The sequence below is a fragment of the Phascolarctos cinereus genome, unplaced genomic scaffold, assembly GCF_003287225.1.
Source record: "Phascolarctos cinereus isolate Bilbo 61053 unplaced genomic scaffold, phaCin_HiC Scaffold_4;HRSCAF=312, whole genome shotgun sequence".
Taxonomy (NCBI): domain Eukaryota; kingdom Metazoa; phylum Chordata; class Mammalia; order Diprotodontia; family Phascolarctidae; genus Phascolarctos; species Phascolarctos cinereus.
Genome location: NW_027555847.1, coordinates 161,957,731 through 161,974,023, shown reverse-complemented (window position 1 = coordinate 161,974,023; position 16,293 = coordinate 161,957,731). Strand labels below are relative to the sequence as shown.

The following is a 16,293-nucleotide window of genomic DNA, read 5'->3' as shown; positions in this document are numbered from 1 at the left end:
ATCAGGGAAAGTCTGTAGAGGTCATTAATGGGGTCTGCTGAAAGAGCTTCTGAGACCACAACTCACAGCACCCTGATGCAAAGCAATCTGGTTAGTACCCAAGGCTTTGTTGAAAAAGACCCAGAGACTTTGGCCTCAGGGAATCCCCACTCCCATCCCAGATGACCTTGGCTTCTGTGTTTTCATTAACATTACATTCATTATGAAAAAAAAAAAGTTATTTGCCCTAATAAACAAAGAATGCTCTTAGCTGGTTTGGGTGGGTAATCTGATCCTCAGACATACATATTGGTCAGCTTGTTTAGTTTTCCTGCAGGATAAAGACATTTATTTTGCTTTAAAGAGCCCCAGCCCATATCTTGGCAAATTCAGAAAAACATTTCTACTTACCAACTATGTTTTCTCTTACTTGGGGTTTATTTTTATTTGTTTCCCAGAGAAATCTATAGGAAATATCTGGGTTCTTTCTTAACTCTTCAGGTCCCACTGCCCATTCTTCTCCTCTGTCCCTAAGAGTAATAGCCAGGTAATCCCAGCCATCTAGCAAAATAGAATCATAGAGCCAAAAGGAATCTCAGAGATCTCCTAATCCAACCATCTCATCTTACAGATATGGAAACCAGGGACCAGAGAAGGACAGTCTTCAAACAAGGCAGGTGGAATAAGGTAAGACAAATGAAGGACAAGTCATTTCTTTAATTTATGTGAGTCTCAGTTTCCTCATCTTTTAAAAAACAGAGATTAAAAAATGCCATCCTATCTACTTCACAAATTTGTTGTATATTATCAAGCCAAATTCTATAATAATCAAGTCAAATTTATAAAATATAAATGACCACATAAATAGTGGTAGTGGTAGTAATAGTAGCAAATTGCCATTAAATGTCTGGGAAAACAGGAGCTGGAAAGGACAAGCCCTTGGCAGAACTATGGTAGTTGGAAAGGTTAGTTTTTGATGCCTTCCTGTCTCCCTTTGTGGATCCTTCTCAGGTAACAACAATAAGAACAGCAACAACTAACAGTTATACAAAGCTTTAATTTTTGCAAAGCACTTTACATATATCTCACTTGATCTTCCCTGGAAAATAGAAATTAATATTATCCCCATTTTACAGATAAGAAAACTTAGACTGAGAAGTTACATGACTTGCCCAAGTCATCCAGGTAGTATCAGAATTTGAACTCAGACCTTCCTGACTCCAAGTCCAGTGCTCTCTACCCACTGTGGCACCTAAGCATTCAAACGGTCTTAATTATCCCTCAAATAGATGAAATGCCTGTCTATATAGGCTATTCTCTGATTGCCCAACCACTACCACTCACCCCAGTGCCCTCAAAATGTTTAATACAATAAAATTACTTCTCTTACCCTCTAATAAAACTCCTGATACCACCATAGCAATCTCAGCTAGGCATCAGGAGAAAATCTGATTAAAATAATCTGTACTGATGAAAAATACTTCAGATAGAGATGTGATGGCTCTAGCACATTTTTTCCTTTATTTTTCTGGGTTTGTTTTTTGTTCTGTTTGTTTGTTGTTTGTTCATTTTTTACAACATGGCTGATGTGGAAATATGTCTTGCGTGACTTCATTTATATAATGGGTATAGTATTTATCTTCTCAATGAGCGGGGGAGAGATGGAGGTAGGGAAAGAATTTGGAACTAAAATTTAAAAAAAATTTAATCCATACTGACAAATAAAAGACTGATAATCCTCCTTGAGTCTTCCTGAGGTAAATATATTTTAAAAGTGAATAACTTATTGTTCAAATGAACTCCAGATTGGTGGGATTTCAGAGAGCATGACAATACTATTTGGGACGAGGAGACTTTTCTCCAATCACCTAAAATAAAACCAAATAGGCAGGTCCCTATTCTGCTGATACATAAGAACAGTACCAGTGTACAGCCCCCAGAGTTGGCTGAACAAAGGGAACTCTGGGTAAGCACAGATAACAGCCTTTGAGATGAAGGGAAAAAGCTAACATTGACAAACCAAAATAGCAGTGTCAGCCACAAACTAAAGGATGATACTTGGTCTTTTTCACCACACCTACATACACACACAAATAGCGGTGCTATCAATGCCCTATCATCTCTGAACGTAGAAAACAATGATATACATTGCCTAGGTTATATTCACATATTTTATGATGTGTATATATATATAGAAATATGCAGTGAATATCAATCAACATAGCAAATTAATAGATTGCACTTGGATTGATACTTCAGTTTTCAACCTAATAGTTTATATGTTAACATAACAAAGTGAGATTTCTGTTTACACTGAGTTTACTTGCCATTTTGTATTTGTCTGTTTATCTAGTAGTGTGGCCACACTGGAAAGAGCAGCAGAGCTAGAGTTGGGTAAGACCTGGGTTCAAACACTTAACTGCTTTCAGGCTCAGTGTGTATCCTCAGTTGTAAAATGGGAATAAAAATGCCTGTAGTACCTACCTCATAGAATTTTCATACGGATTGAATTAAATAATGTATACAAAGTATCTTAGTGGCTTTAAAAGCATTATGTAAGTATTAATTATTATTATGTTCCACAACAATTTTGGAAGGAATTGGCTGATTTTCATGAAATTTTATATGCTACTAAAGGCTAAGAAGGTAAAGTCATTAGTTTGATTTGTCATTCAGCTTGCCATCTTGAAACAATGGAGTCCAATAAAAATTTTCAAATGTGTATGGCTTCAGTGATTTTTAATGTGTTTCAAAGACATTAGGTACATCAGTGAAGTTTATGTAAGTGAATCTATAGTTCACAGAACCATTCATTTAACTGTCCTAATTGTGTCTCCTTCACAAAACAAAGGGATACATTTAAAACATTAGCCTTGCAAATAAAGGATTAAACGGGCTACCTTGACAAGCTGACAACCCCTAATGAAGATAACCACCATAAGTTAAATAAATGAACCATTTGTTGAAAACAAAAATGTCAAAACAGATATAATCTACTATTTTGAAGATTATTGATGGAGATCAGCCAATGATGGATATCATCATTATAATTTATCTTGTAGCTTTTCATAATATTATGCTAAAACCTGTAAAAAGTAGAGCAAGTTAGTAAACATGGCACCTATAAAGAATTTTGTGCTTTCCAACCCAAAATACCTGACAAGTGCCAGTTTATTTTCTCCAGTCTTGGAAGCTTCTCTCCACAAATTATTCCCCAAATCATTACTGGTGGATACATGATGGCCCTAGCAGAGTGAACTCCTCTAATTCCAGAGTCCCTCAAACCATGACCAGAAAGGGGACCAATTCTTGTTCCATCCAACTTAACAACCACCTGGCTCTTTCTCTCATCTGGCCCCTACTCTGAAATTCTCCTATTTCTTCTCCCTGCTTCTCTGATCAGACTTTGAGAGATGAAATCCTCAAGACACTTGCTTTTTTTGCCTGTCTATTCAAGTTAAAATGTTTGACTGGGAGGGAAATAGGAAAGCATTAAGTATCTGTTCCCACCACTAATTCCATCAAAGATTTCTCATTATTCATGGCTGGCAGTTTAATTTTCTTCTTTCTCCTCTCCTGGAACAACCATACCCTTAATTATTGACCTTCTCATCTTCCTAACACCACCACTTTTCCCCGTATTAGCTCTTCTCAAGATCTGCCTGCCATGTTATCTATATAGCAGTTCAACTGGGAATAGGAAAGCTCTCTTGAAGCTTCTTGCCCTCTAATACTTATCTGAAAAATCTTGTGCCTTAGATTTCTAGAGCTAAGAGGCTCACCCATACAAAGAATCTGAGGATAGCTTGAATCTTGGGGCATTATGGTTACTGAATTCAAACTTGATAAATGATGTTTCCAGTTACTTTCCCTTCTGGCCTTATGTCAGGAGTGCTGGATCAAGGGCAGGTTTTAGAATATATAGATACTGGGCTAGAAGATAGGACCAATATGAAGAATTCAAAGAAATTTGGAAAGACTTGTGTTCTGAAAGAACACTCAGGCCAGTCCCTAGTACTTGAGGTTCAAGATTAGAACAAACTGAGATACTAAGAGATGATTCAACAGTTAACAAAAGAAGATTTACTTAGCCAAAGCAAAAGATGTCCAACAAGAACAGGCACTGAGGACATCACAAGTTGATTCAGATGAGCAAAGATCCCTTGATTGAATTGCCCATAGATTTCCCCCAGTCAAGCATCAGAGAGCACCTGAAACTTCTTATGACTATTTGTACTCAGGTGACTAAGAAGTGATGTCAACAGCATAAGCCACTAGTTTCCTGAGCCAACCAAATCTGGAGGGATGGTTTCAAGGTCTTGTATGATGAACAGTGAACACAATGTTCACAATGATGTAAAGAAAACAGTATTACAAGACATGTGAACTCTGAACAATACAGTGACTTTGGAAGTCTAGAGCTGAAGAAAGCCTACCTACACCCTCTCAGCAGAGGGATAGTGGACTATAAGCAAGAATGATGCACATATTGTTACATGTGACCAATGTGTTGGTTTGTGTTTTTGCCTGTATTCTTTGTTACTAGGAAGGATTTTACACTGGAGGGGGAGGGGACAAGTTACCTCCACATTATAGAACCTCCATACTTACTAAAAATCCACCAATTAATCATGATAGCTGACATTTATATAGTGTTTTAAGTTTTACAATGTGCTTTGCATATATTATCTCATTGGATCCTCATAACAATCCTGTGAGGTAGGTGTTATTATCAGATCTATTTCACACAGGAGAAAACTGAGGCTGAGAGAGACAGTCACTGAGCTTTCTGAGTATCTGAAGCAGGGTTTGAACTCAAATCTTCCTGACTCCACATCCAGCATTTATCCACCACATCACCTAGCTGCCTAGTTACGGATTTGTTTGGAATAATAAGCAGTTTGCTCATCATCAAATGACAACAATGGTATTTTTTTGTGTACCAATAAAGCCTTTTCTTTAAAGAGCCTCCATAGACCATGTCCCCACATGTGCCAATGAACTAGTGAGAATTTCCTAGGGAACAAGCCATTGTTACTTCCTCCCCCCAACTCCAAACATAAATATTTTTTTAAAGATAGGTTGCTACTGCAAGTGTTTCCACCATTACCCTCTGGGGTAGTATCACCTTAGCAAAGAATCTAGTTGGAAAAACCAATTTGTTTAAGTCACTGGACTTTACTCCAATACTTAACCTGACTCTAGCAAAATTTAACTATATGAGCAACACCTTTTGTGAGAGGTGTAAAATATTCAGTTATCTTCAGTCCATTCCCTCTTAGTTATAAAATGTCTAGATCTAAGCCCCAAGCAGAAATCTCCTGACAATGAAGGCATTTCTGAGCTTTGGACTAAGCCCAAGAATAAGATGTTTCCTTGAAAATTTAATAGGAGATTCCAAACAAGACGCATTTAACTGATCATGATAATTCCAGTATAACTCATGAGGCTTAAACAGGTTAGATACGGACACAGGCACACATTCGGAGGTTCATCCAATGCCAGCTAAAATGTGAACCTGACATTCACCCATGAGGGAGAAAGAGAGCAGAACGTTGGTAACACCTGACTCCCTGATACCTAACTTGAGCAGTACCACATACACCCTAGTAATGTAATTAATCTTTGGGATGGCGACTGGTACGTGCAGAAATATGCAGCACAAAATTAAGAGAACAGACTGAGGCTTCAGTACAGGGGCTTCTCCTGCCTCAGTAGCAGCATCTTGCTATTAGGAATAAACCACTACAGTATCTTTGCCAAGAAAATCCAAAATGGGGTCGCAAAGAGTCAGACAGGACTAAAACAACTCAATAACAACAGGCATTTCTGGTAGAATGCAATACTGATTTGGAGTCAACAATGTTACCTGAAACTCAACAGGGAAACAAAGTGGCTATGACAAGGACTTTCCAGAGAGTGCAGAGATAATCCTATCCATTTCTGGGCTTTGTTTGACATTTATGCCAAATAACAATGGGAACGTGTATATTCTTCAACTACCCTTAGTAAGAGGACCCTTAGACTTCGAGTGCAGCTCCCATCTGCAACTTCTGCAAAGTACAATAAACTTCCATCATTTATATCATTATATTATTTATATATAATATATCATATGGTGTATAATTACATAATATGATATGTTGTATAATACATATTAAATAACATCAATAAAAATCACACAATTTTATAACACAGATCTAGGGCTAGAAGGAAAATCAGAGGTTACCTGGTCCAGTTCTTTCATTTTCTATATTAGGAAACTAAGGCCTAGGAAGATAAGTGATTTGCCCAACATCACATAAATGACAGAGGTGGGATTTGAACCTGGGTCGACCAAAGAAGCCAGCACAAACGTCCTGCCTTCTTTTTGTTGTTGTTCAGTATTTTCATTTGTGTATAACTCTTTGTGACCCCCAATTGGGTTTTTTTTGGCAAAGATACTGGAGTGATTTGCCATTTCCTGCTCCAGCTCATTTTACAGAGAAGGAAATTGAGGCAAACAGGGTTAAATGACTTGCCCAAGGTCACACAGCTAGTAAGTGTCTGCAGCTAGATTTGAACTCAGGAAGATGAGTCTTCCTGACTCCAGGCCCTGCACTCAATCCACTGTACCACCTAGTTGCCCCACTGCCTTCTTTAAGGTTTGCTTAAGATTACAAAGTGCTTTCTTCTATTTTAAGATTTGCAAAAGACTTTCTTCACAAAAGCCCTATGAAGTAAGTAGTGCAAGACTTATAATTACATTTTAGAGATGAAGAAATTAAGTCTCATGGGGGAAAAGTATCTTGCCTACTGTCACAGCTAATAAGTGATAGAGTCAAGATTCAAATCATGTCTCCTCACATTAAGACCAGCATGCTGCCTTTAATGTACATCCATGTGACTCTCATGAACCAGTCCTATTTCTCTCTGAAGCAATCCAAACTCAAGTCACAAAAATCACAGAACAGACAGAAAGTCTATCACTCTTTGGGCATAACAGGGCTTTAGATATTTGAAGACAGTTATAATCGCACTTCTTAGTCTCTCTTCCTCTTATGAAATTGCGTAAGTTCTTTCAAACACAATTTCCAGACTCCTTGCCGTTCTGGTTGCCCTTCTCTGGACCAATCCTGGTCTGCAAGAGTCTCTCTTAAATATGACATCTTGAATATGACAAAACTCTGTATTCTGACTAGCAAAAAGAGCAGTGGGAAGCTTTCTATTCAGCTAACAAGTCGACAAGTTTTTATTAAGCACTTAGTACGTGTCCTTTTCCTAGAGGAAGAGGGGGAATATGTAGATAATGGCAGCTTAAAGGAGACAGTAATGTCCATGAGTATAGCCCCTGACTCCAAAGTAGCCCCTGTGTTTACCTTTATCTGACCTACTCATCAGAATATTCAAAGGTGCTTGAGATGCTCAACCTGGATTACTGCATTTATTAATTGCTTACTATTTGCTAGGCAACTATTATATGCCAATCTCTAGAAGGCACTAGAGATACAAAACCAAAAATAACATAATCTTTGCCCTCAAGGAGCTTACAATTTTCTAGGAGGAAATAAGTATACAAACACAGAAACACAAAATACATACAAAGCAAACTCAAAGTAATTAGTGGGGAGAGGTCAACAGCAACTTAGAGAGCTCAGAACAGTCCTCATGTAAAAGGTGGCACTTGAACTGAGTCCTAGAGGATGCTAGCGATTCTCTAAGGCAGAGGTGAAGATGGAGCACATTCCAGCCAAGGGAGATGACCTGTGCAAAGACACAGATATGGGAGATGGACTGTTTTATATATAGGGAATAGAAAGTAAGGCCAGTTTGACTGGAATATAGATTGTGTGAAGGAGAGTCTAATTATTCATGAAGTAATCAGTGGGCCAGGTAAATAGCTAAGAGGGTAAGCATGACTATCCCAAGTCAGATCAGATAGGGGTCAAAGCCAGGAGGATTGTAACAACAGAGTATATAATCCTGGTCCCTTGCTCCTCCATATCAAGGCTTTGGTCCTTAACTAATATTCTTTCCCAGAATGAGTCCCCAAGAGTAATCCTCTTCGATCTAAGAAGGACATTCAGGAAATTCCCCTTACCTGAACAGACATATTCAGATCTCTGAGCTCTCAATCTTGGCAAACCCTGAGGTTAGTGCTACCCAGGAAATCTTCCTCTGGCTAGAAGGCCAAATCCTAGCTTTCTGGGCTGTGCGCTATTAATAAATTCTGTAAAAGATAGTAGAGCTGGTCTCAGAGTGAAGAAGACCTGAGTTCAGGTCCTCCCTGACAAATACTAGCTGTGAAACTGGGCAATTCACTTTACCCACCAATGCCCACCCTCCTGCCCCCTTGAAGATAATAAGTTGTAGAACAGTTGCTGCTATGCATTGATAGGAGTTTCCTCATCACCTAACTTACCTAGACTGATGAAATCCCAGGTCTAGATTCTCCACTCCACCCCACTCCACCCCACCCCCAAGAAAAACACCTATAGTGACATCAACAGAATATGTTCCTTAAAATTCTGAATCTGGATAGAGTGGATAGAGCACTGCCCTGGAGTCAGGAGGACCTGAGTTCAAATCCAGCCTCAGACACTTGACATTTAACTAGCTGTGTGACCCTGGGCAAGTCACTTAACCTTGATTGCCTCACCCAAAAAGAAGAGTATTCTGAATCCGAGCAGTAGAGTCAACATATCTGAACAAAATAAAAAAGAAAGATTCTGATTACTACAGCCTTAGCTTAAAGGGAAACATTTAATGCTTTTGAAGTTCCTCCTTGTCTTCTCTTTGCTTACCTCTCCCATGTGCATGCACACATACACGCAAACACATACATACCTGGAAAAAGAATATGGGATAGAAATGAGGAAGAAAATGAGCTGCATGTAACCTTCTAAGATTGTCTTCACATCTCAGGATAGGCCTAGAAAATATGCCACTGTATCTTTCTCTATTAGTAAGTCCTGAAGTCTCCAGGAACAGTCACTCTATATACAAAGTTTTATAGACTGTAATGCAGCTTGAGAGCAGGGAAATTTTCATCTTTGGTATCCCCAGAACCTAGTACAACAGCACAAAGGCAGCATGGTAAAGTGGATGAAGGGACAGCCTCAGAGTCAGGAAGACTTCTATTTAAGTCTTGTCTTTGACATACTCTGGCTGCATGACTCTGCCCTGGTCACTTCACAGTAACCTCTCAATGCCCCTGAGCAACTGTCTACAATTGCCCATTTGTATTGATGGAAGAAGTTCATTCAGTGGGAATCCCTCTATAACAATTAAATCATGTATCTGTTCCAAAAGAAAAAATCCTCAGTCCTTTTTCCACAGTAGGCACTTAATGGCTATTAAATTGAAATAGGTATCGTGGGTGGTTACAAGTCGAGTAATAAAGGTACTAAGGAGAGTTGTCATACTGTCTTACCTACTCCCACCCTTCTGCGTGGTGTCATTCCTTCTCAAATATATTTTCATTAGGCCATCATTTCTCCATAGCCACTCTCTCAGCTCCTCCCCTAAGGCATGGCTCAGTTTTTCTTTTAAGCCAACTTGAAGAAAAATAAATAAATAAATAATGGGAAGAGTAAGTAACTGAGACTCACCTCTCATACTAGCCTATTTCAGTGTAACTTCCCCTAACCAAAGCTGCTAATCTATCTGACTAGAAAAATCTGGGTTTAAATTTCTCTCTTTTTTCTGGGAAGATGAAAAACTGAATCAATAATTCCCTTGGATACAGCCCTGAGCCCCTAGCCCAGAAAACTACTCTGGTCAATATATATATTGTCATTATAACATCTATTTCTCTAATCTCTTCCCAGGCATTCCATTCCCTACAATGCCTCTCTCTGCTACATTTGACTAATGAAACATTCAGATCAGTAATGCAATGGTTAACCACATTTCTCTTAAAAACCAACTTTAAAGATAAAATGAAGAGAAAGGCAAAAACAAAATTTAATGAAAAGAAGTAAGTTTTGGAAACTGACATATGTTTTCCCAAGAAAGAAGCAGAAGGGGAAGAGTTATGTAGAGTAAGAAATCACCAGCCTTGAGTCTGTGTCTGTGAGTTCAGAAAAAGAGGATCCTCCCAGACAGACCTCATGGCCCTGGAGCTCTAAGCTGGCAACCTCCTCATTGCACAGCCCTGATCCCTCAACTTACTCTTCCAGTATTCTGTTTCCCTGCTTGTCAAGCCACCATCTCTAGAATGCCTTCTTCTTTGCAGCTTCTCTTAGGCTTACCTCACTGCTGGTACTCTCACTCTCACAAACTTACTCTCAATCACTAGGCTTCTCCCAAGTCTTCTGCCCTCATCTTCCCTTCAGGGTAAGAGGGGCTAGATTATCAGTCCAAAACTGGCTCCACTAAGTCACACAGCTCCCCAAGATATCAAATAAGGGAACCATGGAGATTTTCCACTGACCATTGGTCATTCAGGTGGAGAGTCCTGTTACACAAGGAAAACAGAAGATACGGTCTTTTTTCTAGTTGCCTACTGCCTAGTAGGAAAGACAGGGTGCACACACATGAAACAACTGAAGAACATTTCTGTGGAGCAACATATTCAGACACGTTTCTCTTTCTTCCCTTCAGCTTAGCTGGTTTTCAGCACTTTCTAAAGAGACAGGGACAGGTCACTATATTATGTTCAAATAACATTACAAAGGCCGAGCACATCCTCTTTATGTTCTCCAGAAAGACACCATTGCTGGTCTTCTATATTAGTGATTTAAAAGAGAGACCAGATGAGGCAGGAGGAGAAGGAATTTAGGTGGTTAGGTATTTCTTCTTACAATCAATGTGATGCAGAGGATAGAATTCTGGACTTGGAGTCAGGAAGACCTGAATTCAAATCCTACCCCAACTATTTACTTAGCTATGTGACCCTGGATAAGGCACTTAACCTTTCTAAGCCTCAGTTTTCTCATCTGCAAAATGGGGATAATAATAGCAGTTGCCTCACAGGGTTGTTGTAAGGATAAAATAAGACAACCTTGTAAACCTTAAAGCACTATATGAACGTTAGCTATTATTATTAGAACCATAAGTAAATTATTTTCATGGGATATAGTCATTGATGAAAAATGACATGTAAGAAACCAAAAAAAGAAAGACACTTGTGAAAAAGATGGCAAGGATCAAAACTTCTGATCCTTACCCTTATCAACAGTTTTCTGAGCTCAGTTCTCCAAGCAGTCCTTTAAGATAAATTGCACAATAGATGTCAATATGCCAGTAGATGTAAAGAGGGTTTCTTCACAAGATTTTCTCTATACCAATGAAATCACAGATTCGTACAAAAAATAAATCCACTTCAGTCCAGAGCCATGAATTCTGAATTAATGATTGAACTGAGAAGTCATCCGAACATCTCTCATTCTTTTCCCAGCTATCGCTCCTGCCTAGGATACCCCCCAGCCTCACCTCTGCCTTTTAGCATCCCTGGATTCCTGCGGTGCTAAGAACACTGACAACATCACCTCTGGGAGTCTTTTCTGATTCTCCTAGTTGTTAGGGCCTTCACCCTATTCAAATTTCTTTGTAGCTCTGCCAAAGAGAAATAACTCCAGATGCCACCTGGCACTACTTTCTGCCAATGAGGAAGCCCATGGGCTAGGCAGTATCTGAGATCATTTCCTCTTAGCAGAACTTGTTATCAAGTTGGTACCCAGGATACATCTTTACATTTATTTATCCATGTATATGTTGTGTCCTCAAGAAAATATAAGTTCACTGGAGTCAGAGATCATTTCATTTTTTATTCTTGTATCACCAGTTCCTAGCACAGTACCTTACCCAGAATAGGCACTTAATATTTATTGAATTGAACTAGTGGGATATAAATTAGCAAAGTTTTATGGGATTTGCCTTTGATCTATGGTATAATCATGGAATCATTTATTCTTTTCCTATGAGAACATTTTTAAATGTTTTGCTATTCTCTGGGTGTTTTTAATTCTAGGACAAAGCTAATATGGCATTATCATCTTGGACTTTGCTCAACCTCAGATAAAAAAGGAGGGAGATGGAAGCACTAGGTCCAACACTGTCACTGTGTCTAAGCTCTCAAGACATGGAGGTACACAGATGTCTTGCTCTTCTGCTTATCCTACTGAGCCATATTGCCTGCCATCCTCTCCCCAGGAAAAAGAGAAGCTTTAATAAGTTGCTTGTGATTTCCTTTGATGGGTTTCGCTGGGACTATGATCAGGATGTTGACACACCTAACATGGATCTCCTTGTAAGAGAAGGAGTGAAGGCCAAGTATCTCACTCCACCATTTGTCACCATGACATCTCCATCCCATTTCACCACCATCACTGGTAAGTTCTGATCCTTCAGCCAAGGGGGACTTTTTTTAAGTTAATGAAACCACAAGGTCCATGTTAACATTCTCCTTCCTTATTTTCCATCATTTTTCAGTCATATCCAATTCTTTGTACCCCATTTGAGGTTTTCTTGACAAAGATATTGGAGAGGTTTGCCGTTTCCTTCTCCAGCTCATTTTATAAATGAGGAAACAGGCAAACAGGGTTAGGTGACTTACCCAGGGTCACACAGCTAGTAAGTGTCTGAGGCCAGATTTCAACTCAGAAAAATGAGTCAGTCTTGCTTGACTCCTGGCATGGCACTCTATACATTTTGCCACCTAGCTTCCCTATCCTTCCTGAAAAAAAATGCATCTAATTCCCAAACAGCTGTAGTACTAGAAGACTATGATAGGCTGCTCATCTCAAGAATATTATTACTTGAATTATTATTATTTTATTTATTATAATAAATTGACAATATACTATAATTATAATATTATATTAATAATTATTATTAATTGAATATTTACCCTACTAGGTATGGAATGGAAGTGCTGTCCCTGATACTCAATTTGCATGTATCATTACACTGTGAGGGATACATAAAGAATAGTTTGGCGTTCATGGGATCATAGACTTAGAATAAGAAGGAGCTTTAAGCAGCCAGTCCCCTCAATTTACAGATGAGGAAAAGGAGGACCAGTAAAGTTAAGTAAGTTACCCATGGTTACATAGGTAGTGTCAGAAGTGAAACTGGAACCCAGGCCTTCTGACTCTAGACCCAGTGTCCTTTCCATTATAGCATGTAAATTCCTTAGATATCTAAGTTTGACACACTACTGCTATTGAACCAGTCTTATCTCCCCTCATGTGGCCAACACTCTAATTCAGGCCCTTGCCACCTCTCTTCTGGGCTATGGTGATAGCCTTCTAACTGCTCTCTTTGCCTCTAGTTTCACCTCCACCAATATAGCCTTCATACAACTGCCAAAATCTTGCTGAGACAGATCTAACCATGTCACTCCCATGCTCAAAAGTCTTGTGTGGCTCCTTACTATCTCTAGGGTAAAATATAAGTTTCTTGGCACAGTATTTAAAGGCTTCTGCCATCTGGAGTCATCTTCCTTTTTCAGATTTCTCTCCTATTACTTCCATGGCTTCATACACTAAACTAAACTACTCCCTCCACTCACCAGTCATCTCCTTCACATATTTGCACAGATCATCTTACATGCCTGGGATCCACATGCTCCTCAAGTCACCTTCTCTCCAAGGATCAGTTCAGGTGCCACCACCTTCAAGAAGGTTTCCCTGATGTCCTCAGTAGTTAATCTTCTCTCTTTCCTCAAAATGCACAGTATGTACTCATATGTGTGCATATTATATCACATATAATCCTAACAGGAAAAGATAAGCCCCTTGAGAGCAGGGATAGTTTTGTTTTTATTTTCATATCCCTGGCATCTAGCATAATAACTAGTAATAGCTAACATTACATATATTTACATATTTGTGTATATATGTATATGTATGTGTGTGTGTGTGTATATATATATATATATATATATATATATATATATATATATGTATGTATGTATATATATATATATCATACTATGTGCCAGGCACTGTGCTAAGCACTTTACAAATATTATCTCATTTGATCCTCATAACACTGGGAAGCAGGTGCTGTTATTATCTTCTTTTTACAGATGATGAAATTATGGCAAGCAAGGGTTGAATGACTTGCCCAGGATCACATAGCTACTAAGTACCTGGGGTCACATTTGAACTCAGGTCTTCCTGCCTCAAGGTCCAGCATTATATCCACTGCACCACTTAGCACCTAGCATAGTACCTTGTACTTAATAAAAGTTTGTTAAACTGAATTTAAGTAAAGGAATCTTTGGGGAAGAGGAGCCTTAAGATTAGGAATAGACCCATGCACAATCTAATACAAGGCATTAATAAAGCTAAAGGTGCTGCCATCATTACACTGGGGATTGGCTACCTCAGGCAAATATACAGCACTCTGAACTATTCTTTAAAAAATAAAAAACAAATATAATCTTTATCCCTGGATGAGCTGTGTAACTCCATAAATAGACCTTGAAGATGAAGTAAGGCAATATTATAAGAAGTTTTCCTCCAGGAATTAGAAAAAAGTAACCAAAGGAGATACTGGCCAGTTTATTGTCTGAAGAAGTCTGCAGGGGAGCCATTTATGAAGCCAAGGTAATATTTGTTGAGCCACAGTCTTCTGTAAGTAAAGTTTTCTGGGAAGGAAATGAAGTCCTTTTCAATGCTACATCAAGTCTTTAAGGTTTTCAGGTAGCTATTTGCACATTAAAGCAGTAACTTGCTAAAAAGCCCTTTCATGGAGAGAAAATTAATGCTATTTCCTGAAGGGTTGAACTTGGGATCAGGTAGAAAATGACACCTGCATAGAATCTGGATGTCTTGGAGTTAAAAATGTGCTAGGCACTGACATTAAATAGTAAGCTTGCCTTTTGGTGCCATCCCCTGAAATTTTCCATTGGGAAGAAAAACAGCAAAGAAAAATTAAGAATTTGCCCAAATGGGAAGACATATCTACTGTTCCTCTAACCCCAAACAGTTTAAATGAAGGGAAGGCCTAAGGAGAGGCAGCATGGCATAGAGGAAAGGGAACTAGTCTTGGCAAAAAGACCTGAGGTTAAAGTCCTACTGATGACACAGATTCAATGTTTGACCACGGGTAAATCACTTAGCTGGTCAGTGCCTCCAGAAGGCTAAGGCTTTATGGCACTACTGAGTTGAACATTAGCATGATCTGCTTTGGTGGGAGAGGCTTCCAAACTGGGTGATCCATGTTATGTGTTAGTGAGGGAGTTTCCACACTGCAAACTCTCCACACTGATTAAATTACAGATCTTCCCCTCCCTCAATCTCCACTCTCAGATTCCTCCAGGGTTCCAAAGTCCACAAGTGGGTATTATTAATATATTCCAATAGTGAAACTGTGACCATCCCAGACTTATCAGAATTCACTGCTATTTATCTTCATAAACAGGACTAACACCAACCTCTGTCTGACCCTAATGTGAAAAAGAGTAAGCTGTAACACGAAAAATAATGGATAAAAATTGGCACTGTCAGTACCCTAAGACCTAGTCAGATGCCAGTAGATAGGCTTGACACAGACAATGATAAAACTGGCCCTCGGTTCTCTATTACTAATTAACCATTTTCCTTGCAAATACCTTCTGTCAGTTTTAAAGAAGAAAAAAGAGCTGATAAGGAAGAGTTTCACCATATTGTTTCACATTTATCAGCATACAGGAAATAAACAGCATCAATAAAAGACCCTACTGAGTATACCAGAAGCCAAGCGGCTAATGAGCAGGGGTATTGCATTCAAATGATCCCTAAAGCCTATTCCCCAAATGTTCCAGTCTGGGATAAGTGAGGCTGGGGATAAGTCACATTCCCAAGGGATGTGAAGACTTCTGGACAAGATTCTATACAGTGCAATGATCTAGATCTGAGTCTTAGCCTTTTTTGTGTCTTGGGCTCCTTGGGCAGGCCCCTGCCCAAAACAATGTTTTTAAATGCATAAAATAAAATGTACAGAAGTACAAAGGGAACCAAAGGTTAGTGAAAACAAAGATGTAATTTTTTTTCCCATTCAGGTTCATGGGCCCCCTGGAATTGGCCCCAGGGATCTGTAGACTTCAAGTTAAGAACTGCTGATCTAGCCAAACTAAGTGGATCCGTAGGCCCTTCCTAAATCTAGTTCATTTAAGCCGCAGCTGGAATCCAGACCCAGTTAAACACATGCCACAGGCCCAGGAATAGTTCAAAAGCTTCAGAGCAGGTCAAACTCAAACTCAAGGAGACAGTTGACCCAAAACCAGCTTTTGCTTTTACAATGACAAAGTTCACAAACCTTGCAGGGGATTTAGGTCATAAAAGCGCAGGTACCTATTCTTCAGAACTTTTATACCCGTTATTTTCTGATTTCGTTTGGCAG

General features: G+C 39.0%; 1 protein-coding gene across 1 annotated transcript in view; it reads left to right on the top strand.

Moving 5' to 3' along the window:
• The first annotated feature begins 12,043 nt into the window (after nucleotides 1–12,043).
• LOC110203197 (ectonucleotide pyrophosphatase/phosphodiesterase family member 7-like) overlaps nucleotides 12,044–16,293 on the top strand; it is a 52,442-nt gene continuing 48,192 nt past the window's right edge. Inside the window, exon 1 of the mRNA XM_078151724.1 lies at nucleotides 12,044–12,293. Within this exon, the coding sequence (XP_078007850.1) occupies nucleotides 12,044–12,293 (250 nt within the window). The remainder of the gene's footprint in view (nucleotides 12,294–16,293) is intronic.